Here is a 26,674-nt window from a genome sequence, read left to right as displayed (position 1 = left end):
CCGTGCAAATGTCATAGTGCCCGTTTTATCAAGGTGGGTCTCCTGAATGAAAATAATGTCAGCTTTGGACCGTTTGAACTCTCGTAGCGCTAGGCTTCTCTTAGCATTTGAGTTAAGGCCCTTTACGTTTAGTGAAAATATGTCAATCATGGTGGGTATGTTGCGGGAAGAGACGGTTGCTTACCTAGTGGGCGTAGTAGAGTCTTGGAATATAGGATGTCCCTATATTGGGTCTCCTTGTTGATTACGGTTTGGAGGTCTGGGACCCCCCGTACCCGAACCAGGTCCCGGAGGCGAGCGGCACCCAGGAAATTGAGAAAGAGAAGAGGAACGGGAATAACAGTAGAGGGAGAGCAGAAAAAAAAGAGTGAAAAACAGAAAAAAAACACAAAAATTAGTACAAAGTCAAGTTTAGTTAACCATTCACAATATAACCCACCTACATAGTGTGATGGGGTGGGAGACTCCGAAGGGCCCCCTCTGACATCGGAGGCTGAAGTGCCATTGTCAGAAAAAGTAGGGGAAGGAGCCATTCGGAGAGCCCCGGGGGGGAGGAGAGGACGGACCCAACGAGGGGACGACCCCCCTCCGAACCTGCCTGCATCTAAATTCGCAAAAGAGGAACTGAATAGCAGAAAAAACATGGAACCTGCATGCGTCAACTGGCAACCGACATACCTATATTCCTGGTTATGACCCGAATAAAAGTATAAACCACTGAGGCTATTAATTCGTAAGATTTGGAGCAATAAAAAGATGTATCCTGCAAATTCAAAAACTGTAATATAGAAAAAAAAAAATACAGATGCAAAGGATACCTCTCTTCGTGGTAGTATTCTCCTATAGTTTGATCCCTGACATGGGGGTAGCGAAGAAAAAGGGTTAAGGGAAGGAGGGGATAACCCTCTCAACTGGCCCCGCCCCTCCTCTACCCCACAAAGTAAGGGGAAGGGGAGAGAAAGAGAGTGGGCAATGGGTATAGGTGAATGGAGAAGAGGGCGGATGTTGGGGGGAGAGGAGGGGGGAGGGGGTAGAGAGGGGAAGGGAGGGGGGGGAAGAAAAAGGGGGGGAAGGGGAGAGGGAGAGAGGGTATGTGTGAAAGAGGAGGGGCGTGGGGGGGAGGAGGGGGGGTGGCCTAGCTCGGTTCATTAAGTAAATCCTATCAAAACTTTACAGTCATAATCAAACATATGTTGCTAACTTGATAAAGGATCTGTTTGCTGAATATGTCCACCCTTCAAATGGGTAGGATGAGCAGAGTAAGGTTTCGGGTTCCTAGGTATAGAAGTAGGGAAAGATTAACCAAGTAAACCTGGAGTCAGTCTGGAGTAAGGACTTTAAATGAGCAGCAGTTCATCTCTGATGGGATGGTGGGAAAGGGCCCGCAGATCGCGGTCTTGTGCGTTTCCGGCCTGCGACTTGGATCCAAGGGTCTGGGCGAGGTGGGGGTGCTGGGAGCGGTTCCCATCCAGGGGTAGGTGGTACCGGAATATCCAGTTCTCTGCAGAAAAATTGGAGATCTTCCGGGTAGCGGAGGGTTGTGGACCTTCCATCTTTTTTTGCCGTGAGGCTAAAGGGAAAACCCCAATGATAGCGAAAGTCATGCTCTCTTAACAGGGTGAGGAGTGGTTGCAAAGATCTTCTTTGTTGAAGGGTGATCCATGAGAGGTCTGGGAAAAGTTGTAGTGAGGCCCCGTCAAAATCAATGGTATGCATGTTTCGTGCCTTTCTCATAATGTCCTCTTTGAGGGTGTAGTTATGTACCCTGCAGATCACGTCCCGTGGGCGGGATCCTGGTCCACGAGGGCGCAAGGCTCGGTGCGCGCGGTCCAACTTAACTCGTTGGTGTTCCGGACGACCTAAAATGTTATTGAAAATGGCTTGCAGAGTCACATTCAGCTCTTCTTCTTGTGTCGCCTCCGGTAGGCCTCTGACCCTAATATTATTACGCCTACCTCTATTGTCGAGGTCCTCGAGGTGACGTTGGAAGTCTCTGAGGGTGGTGGCTTGTGAAGTTAAGCGGTCGTGAATTTGTGAGATTTCAAATTTAGTGTCATTTGTTTCCTCCTCTAAGGATGCGACTTTAGTGGACAGTTGAGGGGGAGCCGATTGAGAGGTCAGCCGGGGGGATCGGAGAATGGGTGGCGGGCAGGTCACCCTCGGATCCGTACCTGTTACTCCTGCGGTCCGCGGAGGCTTGTGGAGGAGGAGAGGGTGAGATTGCTGTGTGTGGCGCCGGCGCCATCTTGGCCTCGTGGTGTCCGGCCGTAGCTCCCTGCCCGAAATACTCGTGATGAGTGGCGGGGGGACCGAGGAAGAACGGGTTGTGTGTCCTCTGGGGTCCGTTTCTTTGTTTTTGCGTGGTTTGCCCATGTTTTGCTGCGGAGAGGTGCAGGTTCCAGCTCTATGCAGGCAGGTCGGAGCAGGAGCCTCAGTGAAACACGTCCGCCCGGGAAGCCATCCAAGCCACGCCCCCCCGATACTTTTTTTTAAGTACTCGCTGATACCGATACTTTTTTTTAATGTTATGTGACAGTTTTCAAAGCACAATACAGATTAGGTGGCACTGATATGCAGCAGTGATAAACACTGATAGGATTAGGTGGCACTGATATGCAGCACTGACAGATGGCACTAATATGCAGCACTGATAGGTGGCACTGACAGGTGGCTGGCACTGATAGGTGGCACTGACAGGTGGCTGGCACTGATAGATGGCATTGACAGGTGGCTGGCACTGATAGGTGGCACTTATGGGCACCACTATTGTGTAATGTTATGTCCCAATAAAGTAGCAGAATATCGGTAAATGACGTTGTTGGACAAAGAACTCTGGTATGGGAGATTTATTCCATCTTTTTGGCCATAAGGAGTGGACACTCCTGACCTGACTAGTGTCTACATGTCAAGAGTGTCCAATACAGCTAATACAGTGTACATATAATTTTTAGCATATTGCGTCACAAGCGAACAGGCGGTACACTTCCGTTATACAAAACATTCTAACCTTTTAAAAATCAACCTAAATCAACCTATGCATGTTAACCCAGACAGGTTCTGCAAAACATATATATTTTTAAACCTTATGTAAAACTTTCGCTTCTCTGCAGTATGCTCTTGCACAAAAAGAGGAACCACAACCTGTCATAAGTAGTTTCAGGATGAAATACAAGAAATATGATTCTTAGCTGAAATTCTAAATCAGTCTTACTACACACATAACTATGGCCATATAAACTGACCCTCGTTGCCATTTCACCATGTGTAATGTTATGTCCCATGTATCGTAAGTCTGATTAATAAAAAAAAATCATATTGTAACAAACGCAACACACTTATATGGACTGTCACTTTGAGAAATCAATCAATGAGCAGTGCCTTGACTTACTATAACTTAGGAATAGAGTCCGTATGTTCTGAAGAAGTTCCAGGGAGGAACGAAACATGTAAACAAGGGACAGAACCCCTCACCCCCCTATGCACCATATGCTGTTTTATCTGGACTTTGCTTTCATTTTCCCACTGGGAAATGAGCTGGGCTGGTGTTCAGGACATTGTTGAGCTGATCTTATTGACACTGCTTATGAGATTACAACATACTCTCAACCATTGCAGGCTGACACGGATTTGAGACACCTGTTTACACCAGTGTACTGTGTGATTCACGGCTACCACCCTGCTTGTACATCTGAGATTTCAGCAGGACGTGTCTGTTCAGCGCACATAGAGGAATTGCTAGACGGCAATCGGGATAGCGAGTATATGACAGCCTGCACACTGGTCACATTGGCTTTACCACGTGAGTACCCAGTCAGTTGGTACCTAGTGACAGCACTGGCTGGACCACATGCAGTAGGAGAGACTTTCCTGTCATCATTTACATTGGCTCACATAGATCCTGTCTGTCGGTCTTTACCTTATCCTGGCTATATCTCTGGGACCATCTCAGGTGTGAAGCAGTCAGCAGCACAAAGAGCTCATGGTGTAGTTCACTGACCTACATGCAGTAGTGGAACAGCAGCTTTTTGGAAATTTACACATTTGTTATAGAGAGCCTCACTTGACATTCATTCTATCCCATATTCATGGACTGTCATCTATTGACTGTTGGCTCGCTATTACTCACCCAGCTGTATAGCAGTTCTCTGGATACTGGTCCCAGGATTCCTTTTTTTTGGTTCAAGTGCATTCGCTCATTGTGGCTTTAAGGTACAGTGTCACCATATTCAGGACCCTGTTTTACCAGTACCACTATTCACAGCCGTGGTCCAATCAGTGTTCAGGTGCTGTAGTTATAGGGGGGGGGGGTCGTGGTTGCACTGTCTTAGCTCTCCAGGAGGGCTGTCCTGGGCTTCTGTAGGGGAGTCGGCGCTGGGTTTCCATATTCTTAGTGAGAGGGTGTAAGTATGTGGGTGGGAAGTGTGTGGATTTCTGGGGGAGGGGGGGTGTTCTTGTAGGGTATAAGCTATCTCTGTTTTATGCTGTGATCTTTTTCATTCAGTGAACATACATTTTTGAGGAGATAGCCTTCAGGTGTTTGCATTCATTTTTTTGTTTTTCGCAATTTTTATGGTCTCTTTTTTTTGTTTATACACCCAGCCCTTATAGTGGGCGGCAGCTCTACTTATATTTTTTAATTTATCAGGCTCCCAGTATTCTAGGGTTCTTTTTACACCACACAATGATGCTCCCACCTCCAAACTTTACTGTTGGTATGGGGGGGGGGGGGTTGGGGTTATGTGCAGTGCCATTTGACCTCCAACATGTGTATTATGGCATCCAAAGAGTTCAGTTTTGGTCTCATGTGACCAGACTATATTCTCCCACAGCCTTATCTAAATGTTGTGCAGCAAACTTTATACAAGCTTCAACATGCTTTTTCTTCAGCAATGGAGTCTTGCATGGTGAGCATGCATACAGGCCATGGCGATTGAGTGCATTACTTATTGTTTTCTTTGAAACCATTGTACCTGCTAATTCTAGGTCTTTCTGAAGCTCTCCACAAGTGGTCCTTGTTTCTTGGACAACTTTTCTGATAATTATTTTCACTCCTCTGTCAGAAATCTTGAGAGGCGCACCTGGTCGTGGACGGTTTATGGTGAAATGATGTTCTTTCCACTTCTAGATTATGGCTCCAACAGTGCTCACTGGAACATTCAGAAGTTTAGAAATCCTGTAGCCAATGCCATCAGTATGTTTTGCAACAATAAGGCTGTGAAGGCCTTGAGAGAGTTCTTTGCTTTTACCCATCATGAGATGTTTCTTGTGTGACACCTTGACAATGAGACACCTTTTTTATAGGCCATCAGTTGAGACTGAACCAGCTGATATTAATTTGCACAGACAAAAAGAGGATTGCTTTCTAATCACTGATAGATTTCAGCTGGTGGCCTTCAATGTCTTTTTGCACCTCCCACGCACAGTGCCTTGCAAAAGTTTTCACCCCCTTGGCATTTTTCGTATTTTGTTGCCTCACAACCTGGAATTAACATGGATTGTTTGAGGATTTGCATCATTTAATTTACAGAACATGCCCACAACTTTGAAAGTGTTTTTTTTTTTTTTTTGTGAAGCAAACAACAAATAGGACAAAATAATAGAAAAAGTCAATGTGCATAACTATTCACCCCCCTAAAGTCAATACTTTGTAGAGCCACCTTTTGTGGCTATCACAGCTCCAAGTCACTTTGGATAAGTCTCTATGAGCTTGCCACATATTACCAATGCAAAACTGCTCCAGCTCCGCCAATTCCTTCTTGCAAAACTGCTCCAGCTCCTTCAAGTTGGATGGTTTGCGCTTGTGAACAGCAATCTTTAAGTCTGACCACAGGTTTTCTATTGGATTGAGGTCTGGGCTTTGACTAGGCCATTCCAACACATTTACATATTTCCCCTTAAACCACTCAAGTGTTGCTTTAGCAGTGTGTTTGGGGTCATTGTCCTGCTGGAAGGTGAACCTCCATCCTAGCCTCAAATCACACACAGAGTGGTAAAGGTTTTGCTCAAGAATATCCCTGTATTTAGCACCATCCATCTTTCCCTCAACTCTGACCAGTTTCCCAGTCCCGACTGCTGAAAAACATTCCCACAGCATGATGCTGCCACCACCATGTTTCACTGTGGGGATGGTGTTCTTTGGGTAATGTGATGTGTTGGGTTTGCGCCAGACATAGCGTTTTCTTTGATGGCCAAAAAGTTCAATTTTAGTCTCTTCCTCCATACATTTTGGGAGTCTCCCACATGCCTTTTCGCAAACTTAAAACATGCCATTTTGTTTTTTGCTGAAAGTAATGGCTTTCTTCTGGCCACTCTGCCATAAAGCCCAACTCTACGGAGCGAACGGCTTATTGTCATCCTATGTACAGATACTCCAGTCTCTGCTGTGGAACTCTGCAGCTCCTCCAGGGTTACCTTAGGTCTCTGTGCTGCCTCTCTGATTAATGCCCTCCTTGCCCGGTCCGTGAGTTTTGGTGTGTGGCTGTCTCTTGGCAGGTTTGCTGTTGTGCCATGTTCTTTCCATTTGGGTATAATAGATTTGATGGTGCTCCTAGGGATCATCAAATATTTGGCTATTTTTTTACAACCTAACCCTGACTTGTATTTCTCAACAAAATTGTCCCTTACTTGTTTGGAGAGTTCCTTGGTCTTCATGGCAGTGTTTGGAGAGTTCCTTGGTCTTCATGGCAGTGTTTGGTTAGTGGTGCCTCTTGCTTAGACCCCTTTCACACTGGGGCGGTTTGCAGGCACTGTTGGGCTAAAAATAGCACCTGCAAACTGACCCGAAACAGCCGCTGCTGTGTCTCCAGTGTGAAAGCCCCGAGGGCTTTCACACTGGAGTGGTGCGCTAGCAGGACGGGAAAAAAGTCCTGCTAGCAGCATCTCCGGAGCGGAGTATACACCGCTCCTTCGCCGCTCCTGCCCATTGAAATCAATGGGGCAGCGTGGCTATACAGCCGGCAAAGCGCCTCTGTAGATTTTTTAACTGTAGTGGTTTTTAACCCTTTCTCGGCTAGTGGGGGGTAAAACTGTCCCGCTAGTGGCCGAATACCGCCGCTAAGACGATGGTAAAGCACCGCTAATAATATCGGTGCTTTACCGCCGACGCACCTCCCAGTGTGAAAGGGGCCTTAGGTGTTGCAGCCTCTGGGGCCTTTCGCAAAAGGTGTGTATGTGTAGTAATAGATCATGTGACCCTTAGATTGCACACTGGTGGACATCATTTCACTAATTATGTGACTTCTGAAGGTAATTGGTTGCACCAGAGCTTTTTATGGGCTTCATAACAAAGGGGGTGAATACATATGCAAATTATCAGTTTTTTATTTCTGAAAAATAGTTTTATGTATATATTTTTCTAATTTTACTTCACCAACTTAGACTATTGTATACTGATCCATCAGATATAATTCAGATTAAAAAAAACTTTGAACTAAAGGCTGTAATGTAACAAAATAGGTAAGCCAAGGGGGTTGAATACTTTTGCAAGGCACTGTGTATACGCGTGCGTGTGTGTGTGTGTGTGTGTGTGTGTGTGTGTGTATATATATAAAAAAATTTATATTTATCTATTGTAAAAAAAAAATAAAAAAAAAAATTATACAATAACCAGTTAAAGAACACTGTAAGAAAAGTGCAGAGGAACCAATCAGCACTAACTAAAACTGGAAGTGTTTTTTCTTACTAGTCTTTGTCAGCCATCTGTGTAATGTCCCTTTTGCAAAGTACGTGGAATCAGAAATTCAGCACCTGTACATGCCTCTGTGGCTGGCTAAGAGCCCTTGCACACTGGGGCGGTTTGCAGGCGCTATTGCGCTAATAATAGCGCCTGCAAACCGCCCCGAAAGTGCCGCTGCTGTCATCCCAGTGTGCAAGCCCCGAGGGCTTGCACACTGGAGCGATGCGCTGGCAGGACAGTAAAAAAAGTCCTGCCAGCAGCATCTTCGGAGCGGTGAAGGAGCGGTGTGTATACCGCTCCTGCCCATTGAAATCAATGGGACGGCGCGGCTATACCGCCGGCAAAGCGCCTCTGCAGAGGCGCTTTGTGGTGGTATTTAACCCTTTCTCGGCCGCTAGCGGGGGTAAAACCGCCCCGCTAGCGGCCGCATACCGACGGTAAAACGCCGCTAAACATATATACTCCAACTGGCTAAGCTAACCCATATGAAGAACACGGGGACTACTTATGTAGCTCCTAGGGCCCCGGCCGGTCTGGATGGGTCGGGAGCACCCCTCTTTCGCCTTCTCCAGTCACTCCCCCACATAGGCCAGCACGTCTCTCGACTGAGAGTCGAAGAGACGTGTAAAAGCAAGCTAATAGCTTGTAGTAGTGTTACCCTACCTACCCCCCCCCCCCCCCTTTTTTTCCCATCCTCCCACTTTACTGCCCTGATATAGCTGAATTTTCCCTGACACAAGATAGCGACTTTAAGGTCACGTCATAGAGACCTAATACAACTTACCAACAGCTAGATTTTTATCCCCCCCCCCCCCTTTTTTTTTTTTTTTTTTTTCTTCCCCTCTTCCATCCCGTCTAGTGCTCTGGTTGAGGATGGACAGCCTGAAAGTATTTTCGGTAAACGCAAAAGGCCTTAACACACCGGAGAAGCGACGTATTCTTATGAACGAGTTAAGAAGAGCCAAAGCTGACGTGGCCTTCATTCAGGAAACCCATTTTAAAGAGGACAAATTGCCAGTCCTTAAAAATAGATCCTTCCCACTGACCTACCACTCTACTGACAAGACTAAATCTAGAGGGACCTCCATCCTCCTGTCAAGTAAAATACATTGGACCCTTAAGGCCTCTATGGTGGATAGGGAGGGCAGGTACACATTTATTAAGGGTCTTATTGGAGATAAGCTCCTGACGCTGGCGACCATATATGCTCCAAATGAAAACCAGGACACTTTCATACAACACACCATTTCTAAACTAGCCAAATTTTGCGAGGGTCAACTGATACTAGGGGGAGACTTCAACACACCCCTAGCTCCTAACGTAGATACTTCCTCAGGATCGTCTTCCATATCGATCAAAGCCCGTAAACACATTACCAAAACCTTACATGAGCACCAGCTCATCGACGTGTGGCGCCTCCACCACCCAGGTGAGAGGGACTACACGTTCTACTCACCCCCCCACAAAATACACTCTAGAATAGACTTCTTCCTAATTCCCCATAGCCAACTACATGCTGTTAAGGAATCGACTATAGGCCTGAGGACATGGTCAGACCATGCTCCGATAATGTTGTCCTACGCATTGTCGGACGTCTGTACGCATAGAACTCCCTTCTGGCGCCTCAATGAGAGCCTACTGCAGAGACCAGAGGTCCTAGAAGAAGTGAATAGAGAACTGACAGAGTATTTTCGTACAAACACGACAACTGACTGCACCCCAGGCTCGGTATGGGAGGCTCATAAGGCGGTTATCAGGGGGATATTCATAAAACACGGCGCACGGATAAAAAGAGAGAATGGGAAACAGCTAGAGATACTTCTTGACAAACTTCACATCACTGCGTCGCAACACAAAAATTCACCAGACCCCCTAGTAGAAGCCGAACTAAACTCCACACGTAGTCAAATAAATGACCTACTTGGGTATAGGGCAAAAGCAGCGTTACAAAGATGCCGCCTCACTACTTATGAGTCGGGAGACAAATGTGGACGGATACTAGCCAGAGCAGTTAGAGATCTCAAAATGAAAACATACATCCCCCATGTCAAAACGGCAACTGATACGAAAGTCAGTTTACCACGTCAGATAGCTAACTCCTTTAAGAAATATTACGAAACTCTATACAACCTACCGTCCACACCAAGGGCACAGTCGAGGATGGAGGCATATCTGTCCTCCAGCCAGATTCCCACACTGACACCAGAAAATATAGCGGATTTGGATTCCCCAATCACGCAAGAAGAATTGACATCAGCACTTAAATCTGCCAAACCTGATAAAGCCCCTGGACCAGATGGCCTTACCCTTCCGTATTATAAAACGCTATTCTCCTCCCTTAACACTCACATGATATCCTTTTTTAATGCAATAGGACCCCAAACTGCATTTTCAAATGATACCACACGAGCGCACATTACAGTCATTCCAAAAGAGGGCAAAGACCCTCTAATATGTAGTAGTTATAGACCCATCTCCTTGTTAAACACAGACCTCAAACTATTTACTAAGATCCTCGCGTCCCGTCTAACCCATCATATGCAATCTTTAATTCATTTAGACCAGGTGGGCTTTATCCCCACCAGGGAAGCTAGAGACAGTACAATTAAAGTACTAAACTTGATACACATAGCCAACCAGACCCATGAGCCCTCAGTTTTTCTAAACACGGACGCCGAAAAAGCATTCGATAGGGTTAACTGGGAGTATATGTTTACAGTCCTCAGACACATAGGACTGGGAGAAAAGATGTTGGGATGGATCACCCAAATATACAATACCCCCACAGCTCAAGTCAAAGTGAACGGAATTTTATCGGACCCCTTCCAAATTAAAAACGGGACGAGACAAGGTTGCCCACTGTCCCCCCTACTGTTTGCCCTCACGTTAGAGCCGTTCTTAAGTAAAATTAGAAATAACCCAGACATCCAAGGCCTAAAGGTTGGAGGGGCCCAATACAAGGTCTCTGCATATGCAGACGACCTGATGTTCTCCCTATCAAATCCAGTAATTTCTCTTCCAAATCTTCTTAGGGAATTTGAAGAATTTGGAAATATCTCCAATCTTAAAATTAACTATAACAAATCAGAGGCCATGGGTATAGAATTATCACGACCTACTCGGCAAACACTGTGCTCCAGCTTTAACTTTAAATGGACATCCACAGCTCTGACATATTTGGGTACTTTGGTCCCGGCAAATCTCAACCACACCTCTAAACTGAATTTCCCACCCTTACTAGTTAAAACAGGAAACATACTGACGTCTTGGGGTAAAGGCCTACACTCCTGGTTCGGGAGATGCAATCTTATCAAGATGTGTATCTTACCCAAATACCTTTATTTGTTACAAGCTCTCCCAATCGCGATCCCCACATCATATTTTAGAAAGGTACACAGTCAATTCCATAAATTCATTTGGGCAAACAAGAAATCGAGATTACCACGCACACTCCTATCTATGCCCAAAGCTTCCGGAGGCCTAGCTGTCCCAGATGTGAGGAAATACTACCAGGCAGTACACCTGGGCAGAATTATAGACTGGTGTCGCCACCAAGACCTTAAATTGTGGACACACCTAGAACAGACCCAGGTGCAAATACCCCTGCAGGGAGCTCTGTGGTGCTGCGAACACCTTCGAGTACAAGACAAAAGACACCCATTGATAGGGACGACACTCCGAGTGAGCTCACAAACCTGCCAAACGCAATCACTATTGTCAGCTAACTCCCCACTCTACCCAATTATAGGAAACCCGCAATTCTCTCCTGGTCTAGACCCTCAGGTTATAAATGCCCTGTTGAGATTAAAACGCATACAAGCAAGACACTTCCTGACAGGAGATTCATGGCCATCCGTGGAGACATTAAGCAACCAAACAGGCCCCTTCTAGTTATCATTTTGGACGGCTGTCCAGTTGAGACACTTCCTTGTGTCTATACCTAACCCCCAAGGGTTCACACAACCTCTAACGGCATTTGAAAACTACTGCTCAGAGGAGGGTGCACTCGCAAGAACGCTGTCAATAATGTATAACCTCCTCATTACCCCGACGGACGACACACATCTAACCTTTATACGTAAATGGGAGAGAGATTTGAGTTGTACATTTACATCGGACCAGATTCAACGTGTAGTGACTTTCTCGCTAAAATCCTCTATTTGTACAAAAATACAGGAAGCTAACTATAAACTCTTGACAAGGTGGTACCTAACTCCCCAAGCCCTACATACCTTCTACCCGAACGCCTCAGCACTTTGTTGGAGATGTCGGGTGGAGAGGGGCACATTGCTGCACGTATTCTGGTCCTGCTCAAAACTCTCACATTTCTGGTCCACCATTAGAGCAACCATCCAAAAATTCACGGAATACAATATCCCCAATGACCCGGCCTTTTTTCTGTTGCACGTAAATACTATATCAACTAAAAGGTACAAAAAGTCCATCGTGCGACACTTAGTTAACGCAGCTAAATCTTGTATCCCACTCTATTGGAAAAAGCAAAATCCACCAACCGTGGCGGAGTGGGTTCGGAGGGTGGAGGAGATTAGTAGAATGGAAGACCTGGTACTAACGGCGAGACACCAGCAGGAAAAATATCAAAAGACATGGGCAATATGGCAACAGTTTATTTCATCCTCGGAAGGTACCACCCTTAGAACCGCCTGATAAGCTCACTTCTCCAGATAATACAGAATCTGGGGCTGTCCTGAATCAACCAGAGCCCCCCACCCCTTGCAGATCCTTCCTTTTTTGTTTTTCCCCTTATCCCCTTCTCTATTTACCCCTCTTTTTCCCGATGTATATTTATGATTTTCTCCGCTGCCCCTCCCCTCTTGGGTACTGAGGTTCTGCCCGAGTAGGATAGGAGGCGAAGGGAGACTAATAGAGAGAAATGCTAAATGTGATTCTTACTTGCTGACCTTCTACTGTAAGAAATGTATTAATATATATGATTATTCAGGAAGGTATATGAATATCCCTCTCTTCATTTCCAATGTATGTATGCATCGTACTGTATTGTAATGTCTCAGCCCAGGTTGGGCCTGTAAAAAATAAATAAAATCTATATTTGAGAAAACGCCGCTAATAATAGCGGCATTTTACCGCCGACGCCGCCCCCCGCCCCAGTGTGCAAGGGCTCTAAGGCTGGATTCACATATATACAAATTGGATGCGGTATAAACCGGTGGAGCCGGTTCACACATGTCCGGGGTGGCCACAGTGCAGTTTCAAAAAGGGGTCCTGTGCGTTTTTGGGTCCAGTTCAGGTGCCAATTCAGGCAAAAATTTGCACCTGAACCGGTGAACAGAAACGCACTGGACCCTGGACTGCAAACTGCAGATAAACATATGTGAACCTCGCCTAACTGTTTATTGAGAGTATGGACAGGCATTTTTCAATTTATATTAGTTGATGTTGTTATTTGCCATGTTGTGGTAACCTTTAAAAAGTGTTTTGTATTGTGGTGTAGGAGGAAGTCGAGCTGGGTTACTTCAGACTCGGTATTACTTGGCAATACTTTACTGTCACTTATATCACTACAATTTAAATGATGCACAAGGCCTGTGTGACCAGCTGGTGAAGGTGCTGCTGATTCGATCGGATCTGCTGGCAGAGACAGAGCATGGTAAGATCACTGCTTGCACTGTTTCAGTAACTGTATCTGTAGGACACAAGGCTGACAGCTCTCCGTGTTTTCTGTGTATTTAGATGGTGAGGAATCTGATGAGCGACTCTTGGAGAAGATTCACCCAGAAGCAGCGCTGGCTGTTATCCAATCTATGGGGAGATTTATGGCTGCATATTTCACTAACCAGCTGCTGTATGTCTTCCCTCCACACAATGTCTGTGTTCTGGCACCTCTGCATATTGTAATAGGTGGGTCTTAATATGTGCACTTTTTGCATTGTTAAATTGTTGTGTGTAAATGCTGGGGCCTGCCCCAAAATCCAGGAGTTCTCTGCACAAGTATCACAATAGTAAGGTTTTGCGAGCTACCAATTCAAAGTTCCCCTATCTTAATATAGTATGATGACAGCTGCTAGCACTAATCACATCTCATACTAACGTGTGAGATTCAAAGATAAATAAATCATGTGCTGTACTATCCTCTTAAACAAAATTGTTAACAAAAGTGATGTGCCTATAAAATCAAATCCAAGGCTGAAATAATAATATATAAGCGACTAATGTTGTCATACAGCTTACAACATCATATAGCGTGAATATACACACATTTCATAAAATATAAATATTGATACAACAGTGATCCATAAAGTGCTCATGTGCATATAAATCTGTGCTACTCTGACCACCCAGGATCAGTTTTTCAGTGTCCTTAATACAGAGATAATAAAGGTGACTTGATAGGTGACTGTGAATATAGCGATCTGCAGCAGTGATTACACTCAGGTACTCCCCACTTCAAGGTAATGGCCGCTCGCAATTAAGTTTGGTCAGTACACGCTTTTGAATCATCAAAACGGATTCCAGGTCAGGTTGCAAGGTCCAAACACTGCTCAAAGATGTAGCCTCCTCATATATAGATATCAAAAGGAAACTTCCATAGTGTTGATACCGTTTTGAAAGATTTTATTTACTACAAACAAAGCCCTATTGTAGGGTACTCACATGGGTCTGGTGCGTTAGTGCACCGCTCTATAGCATGCCTTAATAGCGCCAAGCCGTGGATGAGATCGTGTGGTCCTACTCCATAAGACAGACCAGCTGCCTCCTGCGCCGTCCAGTCCCCTCCCCTACGCGTGTCGATACAAGGGAAATATTGTATCTTTATCAGGGGGATGCTGATTTTATTATCTCTGTATTAAGGACACTGAAAACTGATCCTGGATGGTCAGAGTCTTATATACACTTCCTCACGGTCAACAGAAACTCCCCTTGTTGCCTAGAGAACCTCACTCCACTGCCCGACCCAGAAATGTATAAGCCTATTCCCAGGATGGCTTTGCCATAAAAGTGTACTCCAGAGATATAGCACGATAATCACATATGCAGGGGAATGAAAAAGAACAAACTCATTGCGCATGCATCCCAAACAAAAACAACTTTAATCCTTTATAAGCTCACAAGTAAAAACTCAAATGCAGTAGGTATATTTCAGGCAGAAAGGAAAGCGACCAGTGCTTCCTACCAATAAGATGGCCGCCACTCCTCTGTCCTCTCCAATACGTCACTCGTCCCTTGCTCCATCCGACGTTTCGTCACAAACGTGCGTCTTCAGGGGCGTGGTCGCTTTGTTTGGGATGTCTGCGCCATGAGTTTTTTTTCTTTTTCATTCCCCTGCATATGTGATTATCGTGCTATATCTCTGGAGTGCACTTTTATGGCAAAGCCATCCTGGGAATAGGCTTCTACATTTCTGGGTCGGTCAGTGGAGTGAGGATCTCTAGGGAACAAGGAGAGTTTCTGTTGACTGTGAGGAAACATGGATGCAACCTACTAATGTAATTGCTGCATAACCCATATGCTGACGGTAAGGGTCAGTTCTTTGGGGTGTTGGTGATGGGTCCTTTCCTTTTCATTTCATCAAAAATCCTTCGTTGAAAGACTCAGTATCAATCAAATTTGGAACTTTCTTCAGTATTGATTATTTGAACTTTTGTTTATTATCATTTTCTTTTTTTAAATTTGATCTGTATGGGACTTTTAAGGCACAGCATTTAGGTACAAAATAACATTTATTCAAAGGTGGTTAAAATTAGACAATATTCAGTGCATATGACAACAGACTACAATAAAATAGAATTGTATAAAACCAGTCAATCGATATTTGCAATAATTGCTCAGATCTGTAAAGACTACTATACGCAATTATTGCAAATATCGATCGTCTGGTTTTATACAATTGTATTTTATTGTAGTTTGTTGTCATATGTACTGAATATTGTCTAATTTGATCCAATTTTGAATAAAATTTATTTTTTACCTAAATGCTGTGCCTTAAAAGTCCCATGCCCATACTATCAATATAGTTCCGACACACACACACACCTGCCCGTGATTCAAAACGTATAGTGTGAATACAGCCTTAGGCTCCATGCACCAATGCGTTTTTGATAAACTCAAAAAAAAGCTAGAGAAAAATGCTGATAATAGCATTTTTGTCCCTGCTTTTAGGAGCATTAGCATTTTGGGGCGGCACAGTGGTGTAGTGGATAGCACTTTTGCCTAGCAGTAAGAAGGGTCGCTGGTTCGAATCCCAACCACGACACTACCTGCCTGGAGTTTGCATGTTCTCCCTGTGCCTGCGTGGGTTTACTCTGGGTACTCTGGTTTCCTCCCACACTCCAAAGACATGCTGGTAGGTTAATTGGATCCTATCTAAATTGTCCCTAGTATGTATGAATGTGAGTTAGGGACCTTATATTGTAAGCTCCTTGAGGGGTAGGGACTGATGTGAATGTACAATGTATATGTAAAGTGCTGCGTAAATTGATGGCGCTATATAAGTAACTGAAATAAAAAAATAAAATAAATTTTATTAGCGTTTTTGCAGTACATGAAGAAAAAAAAAGCTCTCCAAGTAGCTCTACAAAAACTATTTTTTTCTGCTCCTAGATGCTGAAGCTCAAAAAATGCTAATGGCCTAAAGTACTGTACAGTAATAGTTATCAGTGGTTATGTCATGGGTATTTTCACCTATCTTACATTACTTTGTTGTACCTTGTACTAGACAGTTGTTTTAGGTATTTTTTTGTAATCTATTTATATTGAGACAAATTACTCAACTTCAAAGTTTTTTGTAGTAAAACTAATGCTTTATTGCATGTTTCACAGACCGGTTTCCAAGAGTGGTTACTTTACAGCACAGCATAGTGGCCAGTGCAGTCAGAGATCAGAACCTTTCCAGCATCTGGACAGTAGAGTATGCTCTAGATCTGCTTCTAATTGGTGGATTGATACCAGAGGCTGCATGGCTGGCAAATAATCTGGGAGATTGGAAGATGTCTGTTTCTATGGCAGTGGCCTATAGTCTGCATTTGAAGAGCATTCCTGATGAGTAAGTTACCTGTTCTCTAAGATGATGGTGACATTTTCTCAAAAATACATACCTAAATTGAGTTTACAACAAAACGTAATTGTAAAATATCTTATCTTTTTTAAAGCCCATTTTAACTCTTGTTTTACATTTCAGGTGCTTTAAAATGGTAAGCCCTCATTAACACAAGCACTGTTGCTGGTACAGCATGAATAAGCACATTGATTATGCGACTGGTGCTGCGTGCAGGCAACCTATGTTTCTCTGTGGGGATGCAGCGGCTGTAAGGGCACACCCTCCATGCATGCCAGTCACATTAGGATGGGCCGATGCATCCCCATAGAAAAACATAGGCTGCCTGCATGCAGCTCCTGCAGCATATCCAAGGCATGTTCACAGTCTTACCATTTTGCTTTAGAAAAGCCAATGTTCTGCCAGCGGGCTGCAGAGAAGGACTGCTGTTGTTTCTGTGAAAATCAAAAATTTTTCTGCAGAAATCCAGCACACCCTTGTCAAGTCAGAGCTAGAGCTCGCTAGTCAGCAACGCTTATGTTTCTTGCTGGTTGGAGTACTTGGGCTCTTACTCTGTAGTTGAGGTGTGTCTGGCCACTGCAGGGAGACCGCTACTTTTATACAGAGTGCAGAGGTCCTCCTTGGCAGCCCGATGGCAGGGAAAGGGCTAAATGAATACGAAACATGTCAGTGCATATGACTAAATCACTTGCACTAGAAAACTCAGGTGCCTGAAGAGATATGAACATCCTTCCGGCTAGGAGCAGCTAGGAGTCAGTGTTCAGGGCTGTGCTGCCAGAGATGTAGTACTTAACATCTGCGTCAGTGATGGGGTTAAGAATAATCTTGCTCAGACTCTTGAGCATTTAATGCTCCTCTGCTGCACTCTGCAGTTTGAAGGAGAAGATTAACAAACAGAGAAAAAAGATTTACTAAAGGCAAAATTTACTAAATTTACTAAAGGCAAATCCACTCTGCGCTACAAGTGCACTTGGAAGTGCAGTCACTGTAGCTCTGAGGGGAAGATCTGAAATGAGGGAATCTCTGCTGATTTTATCATACAATCCTGTGCAAGCAAAAATGCTTTTTTTTAAATTTTCCTTGCATGTTCCCCTCAGATCTACAGTGACTACACTTCCAAATGCACTTGCATTTTAGTAAATAACCCCCAATGTGTGTGTGTGTATATATGTATGTGTGTGTGTGTGTATGTGTGTGTGTATATATATATATATATATATATATATATATATATATATATATATATATATTATAAAATCAGTATCTCACAAAAGTGAGTACACCCCTCAAATTTTTGTAAATATTTTATAATATCTTTTCATGTGACAACACTGAAGAAATGATACTTTGCTACAATTAAGATTAGTGAGTGTACAGCTTGTATAACAGTGTAAATTTGCTGTCCCCTCAAAATAACTCAACACACAGCCATTAATGTCTAAACTGCTGGCAACAAAAGTGAGTACACCTGTAAGTGAAAATGTCCAAATTGGGCCCAAAGTGTCAATATTTTGTGTGGCCACCATTATTTTCCAGCACTGCCTTAACCCTCTTGGACATGGAGTTCACCAGAGCTTCACAGGTTGCCACTGGAGTCCTCTTCCACTCCTCCATGACGACGTCACGGAGCTGGTGGATGTTAGAGACCTTGTGCTCCTCCACCTTCCATTTGAGGATGCCCCACAGATGCTCAATAGGGTTTAGATCTGGAGATATGCTTGGCCATCACCTTTACCCTCAGCTTCTTTAGCAAGGCAGTGGTCATCTTGGAGGTGTGTTTGGGGTCGTTATCATGTTGGAATACTGCCCTGCGCCCCATTTACCGAAGGGAGGGGATCATGCTTTGCTTCAGTATGTCACAGTACATGTTGACATTCATAGTTCCCTCAATGAACTGTAGCTCCCCAGTGCTGGCAGCACTCATGCAGCCCCAGACCATGACACTCCACCATCATGCTTGACTGTAGACAAGACACACTTATCTTTGTACTCCTCACCTGTTTGTTGCCACACACGCTAGACACCATCTGAACCAAATAAGTTTATCCTGGTCTCATTAGACCACAGGACATGGTTCCAGTAATCCATGTCCTTAGTCTGCTTGTCTTCAGCAAACCGCTTGCAGGCTTTCTTGTGCATCATCTTTAGAAGAGGCTTCCTTCTGGAACGACAGCCATGCAGACCAGTTGTATACAGTGTGTGGCGTATTGTCTGAGCACTGACAGGCTGACCCCCCACCCCTTCAACCTCTGCAGCAATGCTGGCAGCACTCATACGTCTATTTCCCAAAGACAACCTCTGGATATGACATTGAGCGCGTACACTCAACTTTTTTGGTCAACCATGGCGAGGCCTGTTCTGAGTGGAACCTGTCCTGTTAAACCGCTGTATGGTCTTGGCCACCATGCTGCAGCTCAGTTTCAGGGTCTTGGCAATCTTCTTATAGCCTAGGCCATCTTTATGTAGAGCAACAATTCTTTTTTTCAGATTCTCAGAGTTCTTTGCCATGAGGTGCTATGTTGAACTTCCAGTGACCAGTATGAGAGAGTGAGAGCGATGGCACCAAATTGAACACACCAGCTCCCCAGTCACACCTGAGACCTTGTAACACTAACAAGTCACATGACACCGGGGAGGGAAAATGGCTAATTGGGCCCAATTTGGATATTTTCACTTAGGGGTGTACTCACTTTTTTTGCCAGCGGTTTAGACATTAATGGCGGTGTGTTGAGTTATTTTGAGGGTACAGCAAATTTACACTGTTATACAAGCTGTACACTCACTACTTTACATTGTAGCAAAGTGTCATTTCTTCAGTGTTGTCACATGAAAAGATATTATAAAATATTTACAAAAATGTGAGGGGTGTACTCATTTTTGTCAGATACTGTATATACTGTACTGTATACTGTATATGTGTCTGTGTGTGTGTATGTATGTATGTGTATATATATATATATATATATATATATATATATATATATATATATATATAAATTATATGAAAAAGTGTATATATATGTGTGTATGTATGTATATATATATATATATATATATATGAAAAAGTGTACAAATCAGGCCTTCAGTACACTGCTTAGTGCCAAATTATCCAACTACTCTTGAGTCTCCTTCTCAGTATATAAAGGCAGAAAATACTTAAATACAATATATATTAATAGCAATGATGCTATGATCCCATTAATCCTTTAGATCTATCAGGGATCAAGTGAGTTAGCAGCCGTTTAAAGTGCAGTAATAGGAGTTCCCATACAGTACAGTAATAAAACTCATAAAATTACCATAATCAAAAAAATTTCAATAGTCGCTTATAAAACAATGTCAAGGTCGACATTTAACCCTTTTGGCAATAAAGTGTCAAGCAGGAAAATCCATTGGGTCTCTCGTTTGGATAATTCCCTAACAATGTTGGATCCCCGCCATGACAGTTTGAGGTGATCCACACCCCAAAATTTGAGTCTGGTTGAAGGAAATGATTGTTTAAGGCTGATTTATTTAAACGTTTTGGTGAGTTTAAACCCCATAGGGGAAAGAGTGCCTCACGTGGTGAAGACTGGGAGTTGGTGTAGGGTGCACATGCAATCCACTACCTGTGATCACCTACCACTATAGACTCATTTTGCTACATCATCATATATTCTTTTGTGGAGTTGGACACTTATCCAGCATTAGTGCTGTTTTAACATTGGACTGTTTTATTAATTAGACTGTTTTTATATGTTTCCTTTTTTTTTTCACTAAGCTGATGTCTTGCATTCAGTATATCTTATATGTAAAATTAACTTTCAAAGGACTATACATTCCTTATTAAAGACTTAATTTTTACATTTCAGAAGTAAAGAAAAATTGGCATCCATGCCCTTGAGTCTGTCCCCAGCGTACATTTTCCAGGAGAAGTTACAGTCTTTCCTTGGCCAACCTCCACCCTTAGACGGCTTGGACAAGAAGCACATTGAAACCAAACAATTTACTGGTAATTATTGCCCTACACTCATGTATCTGTTTAAAGCCTGTGTATCTATTTTCTTAAATACTTAGAAAGTAGTTACAAATAATAGGGTCCTTCTATTGTGTGCTTTGCATTAAAGCAGGGGTAGGCAATCCCCGGCACCAGTGCCGTAAGTGGCACGCGAAAACTCTTTTGCCAGCACTCGAACAACCTTCACATCAGCAGAGCAGCGCAGGGAAGTGTCAGTGAGACACTAATGCATTCAAATTTCAGAATTCCTCCTGCCGCACCTGTACTGAGGGGAAGGCACTGTGCCCCCACACATTGTAAAAGATGGGAAACATTGTTTGGTTCTCTAACTTTGCTGTAGCTGTGATCATCAGCTTTTGGGCAAGAGGATTGGGGAAGAGATCGGGTGCAGTTCTGCTAGTGGGGGGGGGGTGGGGGTGGGGGGGCTGGAGCGGTCCCTGTTTCCAGGAGGAGGAGTACTGTCTTGGCTACTGCTAAAGCCAATCACAGTCCTGCTAGTCCTGTCCACCATCTGGAGGAAGATGAGTGAATGAATGAGTGACTTGTATAGCGCTACCTATGTGAACTGAATTGCGTCAATCGCCTTTTGCCGCCGGTGTCCATCTGCAGTATAGCGTGGTCCTTTTCCCCATGGGGTCCCAACGCACTTACAAACGCATACAATACACATATTTGGCCAATTTTTTTGACAGGATCTAATTAACCTACCAGCATGTCTTTGGAGTGTGGGAGGAAACTGGATCACCCGGAGGAAACCCACGCAGGCACAGGGAGAACCTGCAAATTCCAGGCAGATGATGTTGTGGTCGGGATTTGAACCAGCGACCCTATTGCTGCTAGGTGAAAGTGCTAACCACTACACCACTGTGCTGCCCTATGACTCGCTTGTTTGCCACTGCCAATCTCAGAAAGAAGGGATTTTACTGTGATTGAGAAAACAACAATCAGGTGACAGGCAGTTTGTGGAATTACTGCTGAGCTTCTGGGAACTTTGTTGAAATTATTCCTGAACGTTTGCGTCACTTACTACTGAACCCCTGCACTCTGTGTCCCTTTAAGCCACAGCCAGTATTCAGCGCAATGGAAATCACACCCAACCACTTTTTCTCAGCTGTGGGGGCCCAACTTATGATCCTGCACACAGGCCCACTGCTTTCAGAAAATGCCTCTGACCTGAGCTCATCATTGTGCATCCATTCCATATGCTTGTATGTGAAATCACATACATTACATACATCCCATACGTCACATTCAAGCACGTGGGCTGGATGCGAGAGGTATATCAGCAGGATGAGTGTGCCAGGACAGGTAGATGTTTCTCATCTCTGCTTCCTTTCATCACTCTGCATATCACACATATCATAAATGAGAAGAGGGTACAGCGGTGGAACAGATGAGCAGGAGGGTACAGTGGTGGGATAAATGAGCAGGAGGGGTTCAGAGGTGGAACAGAAGAGCAGGAGCATACAGCGGTGGGGCAGATGTGCAGGGAGGTACAGTGTTGGAAGAGATGAGAAGAGGGTTCAGCAGTGGGACAGAAGAGCAGGGGGGGTTCAGTGTTGGGCCAGATGAGCAAGGGGGGTAGAGCAGTGGGGTAGATGTGAAAGGAGGTGTATTGGTGGGGCAGATGAGCAGGGGGTTACAGTGGTGGGGCAGGAGGGCAGGGGGAACAGAGGTGGGGCAGAAGAGCAGGGAGGTACAGAGGTGAGACAGATGTGCAGGAAGTACATTGGTGGCGCAGATGAGAAAGGGGGTTACAGTGGTACAGCAGATGAGCAGATGGGTTCAGGGTTAGGATAGATGAGAAGGCGATTCAGTAGTGAGACAGAAGAGCATGGAGATACAGTGGTGGAGCAGATGTGCAGGGAGGAACAGTGGTGTGGCAGATGAGAAAAGGGGTACATTGATGGGGCAGATGAGCAGGGGGGTTACAGTGGTGGGACAGAAGAGCAAGGGGGTACAGTGGTGGGGCAGATGTCTAGGAAGTACAGTGTTGGGAGGGATGAGAAGGGGGTTCAGCGGTGGGACAGAAAAGCAGGGGGGTACAGTGATGACACAGATGAGCAGGGGGTTTCAGTGTTTGGCCAGATTAAAAGGGGGTTACAGTGGTTGGAAAGATGGGGGGGGGGGGTTCTGTGTTGGGGCAGAGGAGAAAGGAGGTTAATTGGTGGGACAGATGAGCAGGGGGTTACAGCGGTGGGGCTGAGGAGCAGGGGGTACAGAGGTGGGGCAGATGTGCAGAGGAGAAAGGAGGTACATCAGTGGAACACATGAGCAGGGGATTACAGTGGTGGGGCAGAAGAGCAGGGGGAACAGATGTGCAAGAGTTAGTCGTGGAGCAGATGAGAAAGGGGGATACAGTGGTGGGGCAGATGAGCTGATAAAGTTCAGTGTTAGGACAGATGAGAAGATGGTTCAGTGGTGGGGCAGATGTGCATACAGTTACAGTGGTGAGGCAGATGAGCAGGGGGTTACAGTAGTGGGCCATAAAAGCAGGGTGGTAAAGTGGTGGGGCAGATGTACAAGGGGTTATAGTGGTGGGACAGATGAGCAGGGGGGTACAGAGGTGGCGCAGATGTACAAGGGGTTATAGTGGTGGGACAGATGAACAGGGGGGTACAGAGGTGGGGCAGATGTGCAGGGTAGTACAGTGGTGGGGCAGATGTGCAGGGGGTTACAGTGGTGGGGCAGATGTGCAGGGGCAGATAAGAAAGGGGATACATTGGTGGGGCAGATGAGAAAGGGGTTACAGTGGTGGGGCAGATGAGCAGGGGGTTACAGTGGTGAGGCAGAGGAGAAAGGGGGTACATTGGTGGGGCAGGTGAGAAAGGTTTTTTTTTTTTTTTTGCATAGACAACACCACTATGTTTTTTTGTCACGATCCATAAATGTATGTAATTGTGAACCAGAAAAAAGAAAATCTTATGGTGCTGGTTTTGCTTGTAACTTTTTTTTTTTTCATTATAGCAACACAAAATATCTCTCAAACTGACATGCACACATGTGCGTAACATTTGAGACGGGTATTGGTGCATTAGTATACTCGAGTGAATGTAGACCATGAAATATGGCAAAGTTGTATAAAATACGCTTCAACTTCACAGATTGGCTCCAAGAAAAATTAAGCATACACATTGTAAATGTTTCAAAACTGAGATATTGTATTCATCAAAATTTCCAGTAGGCACTGTGTAATCAAAGAGTTAAAAAAGCAACACACTTTGCCACAAGTTGGCTGAAATTAGCCAAAATGCAACCCCCCTTATTGCCAAAAATGTACAATTCTGCAATAGATTTATTACAGCTCAAAAATCACCATGAAGCAGTGGGGTTGATTTACTAAAGGGAAATCCACTCTGCACTACAAGTGCACTGCAAGTGCAGTCGCTGTAAATCGCTGTAGATCTGAGGGGAAGCTCTGCTAAATTTTATCATCCAATCATGTGCAAGCTAAAATGCTGATTTTTTTTTATTTTCTTTGCATGTTCTCATCAGATCTACAGTGACTGCGCTTGAAAGTGCACTTGCAGTACACTTGTAGTGCAAAGTGGATTTGCCTTTCGTAAATAACCCCCAGTGTCTTCACTCATCAGCTGATAGACAGGCTACTCCATCCATCAGAAACATTCAACTGAGATAACTAGCCAAAGTGATGATGAAAACACACCAAGTACAACAGCTGGTCTGCAAAGACCAAATTCAATGGCCTCTATCAATACTACAGAAAACACAAGGATACTTTAAAGTGCAGCATTGATATTAAAGATACTTCTATGTGACTCTCCCGGTATGACATGCCCATGGCCACCCATGTCAGATGATTTAAATGTGAATGAATCAGAATCTGTTGTGCCACTTCAACTGTTTAATCTGATTTGCTGGATTACTGGTGCAACTGAGGAAGCAACACTGTCCCATTATATTGATATTCCTGATGATTTGAACCTAAAGGTTCTATCTATTTGTCAAGACATTGTGTATCTTGCATCTAAGGGCCGGAGGCAGACACCTAAATCATTGTGTCCTGGTCTGACTGTTCGCCATTTAACAGGTTCATCACAAATTGTGTCACTTCTAAATAGATTAGGACATTGTGCATCATGGGACACGGTTGTCAGTTTAGACACTAGCCTTGCCCAACTTCAACTAATAGAGAGCAGCGACAAAATACCAAAGGGATTCTCAAAGAAGGTTTCTACAGTACTTGTGTGGGACAATATTGACTTTGGGGAGGAGACACTGTCAGGTCATGGAACTACCCACCACTCAAATGGGATTATGCTGCAAAGTTCTGTAGTTGAAACTGTGTCAACAACAAACAGACAATCACTTATGAACGGTGCTTCCTCATTCAAAGCACCCCCCAGCTTCCTTGTAGAACAGTACCATCAGTCTAAAAGACAAGGACCACAGAACTTGTTTAATCATGAATGTATTACATGCGGAAACATTCAAATTAAACACCGTGTCTGCTGCAAAAACTGAACTGGCATATGTTTTTGTAAAGGACATAGATGCTGAAAGATGTACAATCCCAAGCTGGATGGGTTTCCATACATTGCTTTAAGGTGATGGCATTCTGCAAAAGTCAGCACTGTATTATCTTCCAGGCATTGAGACTTCACCGACAGGGATGTCAACAGTAAACACAATCCCGAAGCGAAGTGTCGAAATTGCTGATCAGCTAGAACTGGGCCACATAGTGTTAGTTTTTTACCAAGTTATATATACCAAGGCTCAGGAAAATTTTCTGGAAAGACAATGACCTTACTGTCCGAAGTCTAAGTCTGAAGTTGTTGCCCCAGGATCCATCAATGGAGTGATCATTGGTCATCACTACAACTGCGGTATGAGGGCACATAAACTTCTGTATTAGAGTCTGCAACGCATCAGACTTCTCACCTTCTTAGACTCTTTGCCACCAGGGAGATGAATGTATGGATGTCATAAATGAGCTCAAATGTGCATTCCAGGACAAAACAGTGGATGTTTTGTGTGCAAATGATATATTTGACAAAATGTGTTCAAAATATGTATTTCTTTGTAAAACGAAGAAGTGCAGAAAGCCCAACGTTTGCCTTTTGGAGTTCATATATTGACATGGTACAGATACCCCCTTCTGTTTGTGAGAGCAACACGAGAATCGGACTGACAGCTTCAACTGTCAACAGTGCGCTTGATTATGCCATTTTTTTGTGTACGATCGTGTAAATTATGCTAGGTATTTACTAGGGGTGCGCATCTTCCCTGGTCTCACGGTTCAATTCGATAACAATTATCCTGGCCACGATTTGATTCAATTCCATGATGCATCATGATTACATCATGGTTTTTATCCAAAAAATTCAAGCAGTCAGAAGAACTCCATTTTTTTACTTTCAATTGCTCTTAGCACAATATCCATTTGGGGAGGGTAATTCTCATAACTATCCCAAAAGAGGGCTACAAGTTATTCCCTTTTAGTTCATTACAGAAAACAAAGGGGCATTCTTTACATCTAGAGGAAAAACAGAAAGGCTTCTTTGCCATAAGAGCTGTGAAAATGTGGAATAGACTGACTCCTCCCACAAACTAGTTCTGTGCTGTTCAGTGAGATCCACATCAATATGATTTCAATATAGTAAATATTGCTTATCATTGCTCTTTGTTCTTCCTTATTAAAGCGATTAGCACATTTATGACCGAGAAAAATGTAAATGTTAATTTGTTTTAATTTTTCCACTTTTCAGACCCTATTGAGGAAGAAGATGCAGATATACTGTTCACTTCAGTACAAGAAATGTTAAAGGCTGCTGTAATGGTCGATGCAGAAATTCTCACCGAAACCCTTCGCCAGCTGATGGAGTCTGCCAAAGAGCTCATCGGGAAGCTGCCAGGTCTTGTGCCAGAGCGTCTCTACTTGCCAGCACCACCATTATACTGCCCCCAGCCCTCATCAGTTAGCGAAGTAAGAGTATATGCTTTCTGA

The 26,674-nt window shown here is 44.2% G+C and overlaps 1 protein-coding gene across 8 annotated transcripts in view; it reads left to right on the top strand.

Moving 5' to 3' along the window:
- The window catches only part of CPLANE1 (ciliogenesis and planar polarity effector complex subunit 1), a 209,345-nt gene that overhangs the window by 49,152 nt on the left and 133,519 nt on the right, over nucleotides 1-26,674 (top strand). For all 8 annotated transcript variants that reach the window (XM_073621364.1, XM_073621384.1, XM_073621422.1 and 5 more), the window contains exons 15-19: nucleotides 13,149-13,304; nucleotides 13,388-13,555; nucleotides 16,475-16,697; nucleotides 20,561-20,700; nucleotides 26,436-26,653. In XM_073621364.1, the coding sequence (XP_073477465.1) occupies nucleotides 13,149-13,304; nucleotides 13,388-13,555; nucleotides 16,475-16,697; nucleotides 20,561-20,700; nucleotides 26,436-26,653 (905 nt within the window). The remainder of the gene's footprint in view (nucleotides 1-13,148; nucleotides 13,305-13,387; nucleotides 13,556-16,474; nucleotides 16,698-20,560; nucleotides 20,701-26,435; nucleotides 26,654-26,674) is intronic.

The sequence above is a fragment of the Aquarana catesbeiana genome, linkage group LG01, assembly GCF_042186555.1.
Source record: "Aquarana catesbeiana isolate 2022-GZ linkage group LG01, ASM4218655v1, whole genome shotgun sequence".
Lineage (NCBI taxonomy): Eukaryota > Metazoa > Chordata > Amphibia > Anura > Ranidae > Aquarana > Aquarana catesbeiana.
This window is presented reverse-complemented; position numbering and strand designations above follow the sequence as displayed.